This window comes from Piliocolobus tephrosceles, unplaced genomic scaffold (assembly GCF_002776525.5).
Source record: "Piliocolobus tephrosceles isolate RC106 unplaced genomic scaffold, ASM277652v3 unscaffolded_3649, whole genome shotgun sequence".
In the NCBI taxonomy this organism is placed as follows: Eukaryota; Metazoa; Chordata; class Mammalia; order Primates; family Cercopithecidae; genus Piliocolobus; species Piliocolobus tephrosceles.
The window spans coordinates 1-5338 of record NW_022320409.1 but is presented as its reverse complement, the minus strand read 5'-3'; the positions used below and the strand labels follow the sequence as shown (position 1 = coordinate 5338).

At 43.5% G+C, this 5338-nt stretch overlaps 1 protein-coding gene across 1 annotated transcript; it reads left to right on the top strand.

Moving 5' to 3' along the window:
- The first annotated feature begins 290 nt into the window (after window positions 1–290).
- LOC113220559 (tissue alpha-L-fucosidase-like) lies at window positions 291–4434 on the top strand. Its single transcript, XM_026449890.1, has 3 exons — window positions 291–547; window positions 3337–3436; window positions 3655–4434. Exons 1-3 carry the CDS (start codon window positions 303–305, stop codon window positions 3793–3795), a joined length of 486 nt encoding a protein of 161 aa, XP_026305675.1. The 5' UTR covers window positions 291–302; the 3' UTR covers window positions 3796–4434.
- Window positions 4435–5338: the final 904 nt, after the last annotated feature.

Genomic DNA, 5338 nt, shown 5'->3' with positions numbered 1-5338 from the left:
GTTTTGAGACTGCCCTGGCCAACATGGTGAAACCCTGTCTCTATTAAAAATATAACAATATTAGCTGGGTATGGTGGTGCATGCCTGTAATTCCAGCTACTCAGTAGGCTGAGGCAGGAGAATTGCTTGAACTAGGGAGGTGGAGGTTGCAGTGAGCCGAGATCACGCCATTGCACTCCAGCCTGGGCGACAAGAGTGAAACTCCGGCTCAAAAACAAAAAAAAAAAATTTAAAACAACAGAGGATATTTACCAAACAGTGTGCCCTAGATTCTTTCTCTTCTCCTACTGTCTATTTTAAGCATGATGCCAGACTTGGCATTCCTGGCTGAGTTTCATTGTGTCTGTTCTCTCCAGGAACTGGTTCAGACAGTCAGTTTGGGAGGCAACTATCTTCTGAACATTGGACCAACCAAAGATGGATTGATTGTTCCCATCTTCCAAGAAAGACTTCTTGCTCTTGGGAAATGGCTGAGCATCAACGGAGAGGCTATCTATGCCTCCAAACCATGGCGGGTGCAATGGGAAAAGAACACAACATCTGTATGGTGAGTCCCGTTCTCTGTTGTGTGTAAGAACAGGATGGTGCCCCATCTGGAACTGGTATCTCCTTGGGTCCACAATGTTACAAGCCAGGCTGGAAGTTGCCTTGAGAAAATCCAAAAGCTGTCATTTTCCCATAAAATTTGTGCCCCATTTGAGTTATGTCTTAGGCTACTGGGTTATCTTTGACCAGTGAGGGGAGAAAGTGGGTTTGGTGAAAAGGGAAGGAGCAACAAAGCATCAGTCAATTTATTGAGATTATTACCCTGCCCCCTAAAAATAGTAATAACGAATGCTTGGGTTGCACAGGGCCCCATTCTAAATTCTTTCCATTCATACTTGGACTTCGGGATCCAGTTATTTGATCTTGGGTCCCATTTTTTTCCACTGCAGAATGAAGTGATGATACTTTATAGTGTTGTTGTGAGGATTAAATGAGATGAGTGCCTGGCACAAACTAAGTGTTCGATTAAAGGGAACTGCTTGTAGTATACCAGAGAGCTTAGGTCTCTGGATCTAATCCCTCCATTAATCCCTCTGTTTTGGATGAGTTTCTGTTTAGTGGTTGTCTTAGTCCGTTTTCTGTTGCTATATCTGAATCCCACAGGCTGGATTTTTATTTTATTTTATTATTATTTTTTAGACAGTCTCATTCTGTTGCCCAGATTGGAGTACAGTGGCACAATCTCAGTTCACTGCAACCTCTGCCTTCCGGGTTCAAGCAATTCTCCTGCCTCAGCCTCCCAAGCAGCTGGGATTACAGGCACCTGCCACCACACCCAACTAATTTTTGTATTTTTAGTAGAGATGGGGTGTCACCACGTTGGCCAGGCTGGTCTCGAACTCCTGGCCTCAAGTGATCTACCCGCCTCTGCCTCTGAAAGTGCTGGGATTACAGGCATGAGCCACTGCACCTGGCTTACACTGGATAATTTTTAAAGAATAGAGGTTTATTTAGCTCATAGTTCTGGAGGCTGGGAAGTTCAAGAGCATAGCACCAGCATCTGGTGAGGGCCTTCCTGCTACATTATGACATGGTTGGGGACAAGAGTGGGCATGTCCACTCAGGTCTCTCTTCCTCTTACAAAGCCATTGGTCCTATCATGGGGCCCTACCCTGATCACCTTATCTGATCCTAATTACTTCCCAAAGGCCTCACCTCTAAATACTGTACCATCAACATATGAATTTGGAGATTAAGTTTCCAACACATGAGATTTGGGAGACACATTCAAACCATAGTAGTGATTTTCATCCTCTTCTCTAAAGATAGTGAAATTTCAAAACAGGCCAGGTGCGGTCTCAGAAAAAAAAAAGAAAAAAATCTCTGAACAACAAGTCTGTCTTCATTGCATATCTTGTCCTTGTTATAGTCTCTGCTATTTTCACATGGATTTGGAATAGAAAAGAGATTTGAATAATAAGGTAAATGGCTTCATTTATTTGAAGTAACTGGTGTAGGAGTTAATTTTTAAAGACAGTTTGACCCAATTGGCAGGGAAAATGGAAGATATCACCAGATAGAGTTGTATAGACTGCCTCCTTCCTGCAGACCTTCATTGGTAGTGAGTGCTCCCTATTAGCAGTGACAGACTCAAGGACTGGGATTTGGTAGATAATTGAAAGGGGAATGAGTGGCCTTGTGCAGTGGTTCACCCCTGTAATCCCAGCACTTTGGAAGGCCAAGGTGGGAGGATCACTTGAGCCTAGGAGTTTGAGACCAGCCTGGGCAACACAGCAAGACTCCATCACTAAAAAAGAGAAATTCGGCCGGGCACAGTGGCTCACGCCTGTAATCCCAACACTTTGGGAGGCCAAGGCGGGTGGATCACCTGAGGTCAGGAGTTCAAGACCAGCCTGGCCAACATGGTGAAACCCCCATCTTTACTAAAAATACAAAAATTAGCTGGGCATGGTGGCAGGCACCTGTAATCCCAGTTACTCAGGAGGCTGAGGCGGGAGAATTGCTTGAACCTGGGAGGTGGAGGTTCCCATGAGCCAAGATTATACCACTATACTTCACCCTGGACAAGAGTGAGGCTCTGACTCAAAAATAAAAATAAAAAAATAAGGAGCCAGGCACAATGGCTCATACCTGTAATCCCAGCACTTTGGGAGACCGACGCAGGTGGATCACTTGAGGCCAAGAGTTTAAGACCAGCCTGGTCAACATAGCAAAATGCCATCTCTACTAAAAATACAAAAGTTAGCCGGGCATGGTGGCGCACACCTATAATGCAGTGACTCTGGAGGCTGAGGCACAAGAATTGCTTGAATCCGGCCGGGCGCGGTGGCTCAAGCCTGTAATCCCAGCACTTTGGGAGGCCGAGATGGGCGGATCACGCGGTCAGGTGATCAAGACCATCCTGGCTAACACGGTGAAACCTCGTCTCTACTAAAAAATACAAAAATCTAGCTGGGCGAGGTGGCGGACGCCTGTAGTCCCAGCTACTCGGGAGGCTGAGGCAGGAGAATGGCGTAAACCCGGGAGGCAGAGCTTGCAGTGAGCTGAGATCCAGCCACTGCACTCCAGCCTGGGCAACAGAGCGAGACTCTGTCTCAAAAAAAAAAAAAAAGAAAAAGAAAAAAAAAAAAAAGAATTGCTTGAATCCAGGAGGCAGAGATTGCAGTGAACCAAGATCACACCATTGCACTCCAGCCTGGGCAACAGAGCGACACTTTGTCTCAAAAGAAAAAAAAAATTAAAATTAACATGAAAAAGGGGGAATGCATAAAGTTATGTATCAGGATAACAAGCCAGGTATCTTTGACAGTGTTGTTTCTGTTTTGCCAGGTATACCTCAAAGGGATCAGCTGTTTATGCCATTTTTCTGCATTGGCCAGAAAATGGAGTCTTAAACCTTGAATCTCCCATAACTACCTCAACTACGAAGGTAAGGAGGCTCAGTCAGTCCTAAGATGTAACTTTCTGTAAAGGAATTGGCAGATTCATCCTTTCTTCCTTCCCTGCCAGGTTTCTTCCATATTCATACCTCTTTTAGACTGGCTTTCCTGCCCTGGCCCAGCATGGCTGTTTCCCACCATAGTCAGCCTGTATTCTCTACTCATTAGTGCATTACCAGTTGGTTTCATTCTCTTTTGTTTTCTGCAGATATTGATGCTGGGAATTCAAGGAGATCTGAAGTGGTCCACAGATCCAGATAAAGGTCTCCTCATCTCTCTGCCCCAGTTGCCACCCTCTGCTGTTCCTGCAGAGTTTGCTTGGACTATAAAGCTGACAGGAGTGAAGTAATCATTTGAGTGCAAGAAGAAAGAGGCACTGCCTGCTGTTTTGCTGCTTCAGTTTTCCTCTTATAATACCATCACTATAATCAACGAACTTCTCTTCTCCACCCAGAGATGGCTTCTCCAACACATTTTAATCAAAGGAACTGAGTACATTACCCTGATGTCTTAATGGACCAAAGATCTGAGATCCATTGCGATTATATCTGTATCAGGTCAGCAGAAGAAGGGATTGAGCAGTTAAACTCTGAGTTCATCAATTCTAATATTTGAAATTATCTACAGTGGAATCTTCCCTCTGTTCTCCGATAACCTACTTGCTTACTCAATGCCTTTCAGCCAAGTCACCCTGTTGCCTATGGGAGGAAGTGGAAAGGATTTGGCAAGCTCAGCCACATGCTATTTAGTTAGCATCAGTTGTCACCAACACTATGCAAAGGGCAGGAGAGCCTTGGGGGAAAGGAAAAGGCTTACCAAGCTGCTATGGTCAACTCTTCAGAAATTTCCAGAGCAATCTAAGAGCACTAAACAAAATTCGCTATGTTTACAGTGATACTATTAAGAAAATGAATGTGATTCTGCTCTGTCTTTTTAAATATGATCAAATAAAAAAAAAGTGTGCATCACATCATTTCTACCAAAAAAACATGGGATAGCTTTCTTTTCCTAGTTTCAACTTAGACTGCTATAGCTTTATGATCAGTTTCTGATTTGTGTGTGTTTTTTTTTAATCTTGCAAAATCTCCTTAACGCTGAACAAAAAAATGTAATTCTGTGTTTTTTTCTGCTCCTCACTTGTAATACCATTCTTCTGAGTTGACTACCAGTTCAGCCTCTTTGTTATAGATCTAATCAAGTTTTCTATTTCATTTTTCCTTAATAGATATGTTTAGAAATCTTGTTTTGTTTTGTTTTGAGGCAGAGTCTTGCTCTGTTGCTCAGGCTGGAATACAGTGGTGTGAACTTGGCTCACTGCAACCTCCACCTCCCAGGTTCAAGTGATCCTCCCTCCTCAGCCTCCCAAGTAGCTGAGACTATAGGCACATGCCACCATGCCCAGCTAATTCTTTTTTTTTTTTTTTTTTTTTTGTAGAGCCGGGGTTTTACCATGTTGCCCAGGCTGGTCTCGAACTCCTGGGCTCAAGTGGTCCACCTACCTTACAGCTTCCCAGAGTGCTAGGATTACATGTGTGAGCCACCACACCCAGCCAAGTAGATATATTTAGAAATCTTTACCCAACATTTAAATAATACATGTTTTTCTCAAGCCCATATGGAACATTTGCAAATCTCATATACCAAAGAAGCAGCATCATATAAGCTATTTACTGTGTCTACAATATAATTAAAGAACAATAACAAAAACTTGGAGAAGAAAAAAACTAAATTTTAAAATACACTAACTCATTGTGTTACTGATTCATAAATTTATGGATTGTGCCATGAGATATAAAGAATTCCAAATATGGGCCAGGCGCGGTGGCTCAAGCCTGTAATCCCAGCACTTTGGGAGGCCGAGACGGGCGGATCACAAGGTCAGGAGATCGAGA

Excerpts from the sequence above, each read along its gene's own strand:
- LOC113220559 (XM_026449890.1), top strand. The coding sequence starts at position 303 with ATGATGCCAGACTTGGCATTCCTGGCTGAGTTTCATTGTGTCTGTTCT. Across the intron at positions 548-3,336 it reads AAGAACACAACATCTGTATG|GTATACCTCAAAGGGATCAG; the intron begins GTGAGTCCCGTT and ends CTGTTTTGCCAG. Across the intron at positions 3,437-3,654 it reads TAACTACCTCAACTACGAAG|ATATTGATGCTGGGAATTCA; the intron begins GTAAGGAGGCTC and ends TGTTTTCTGCAG.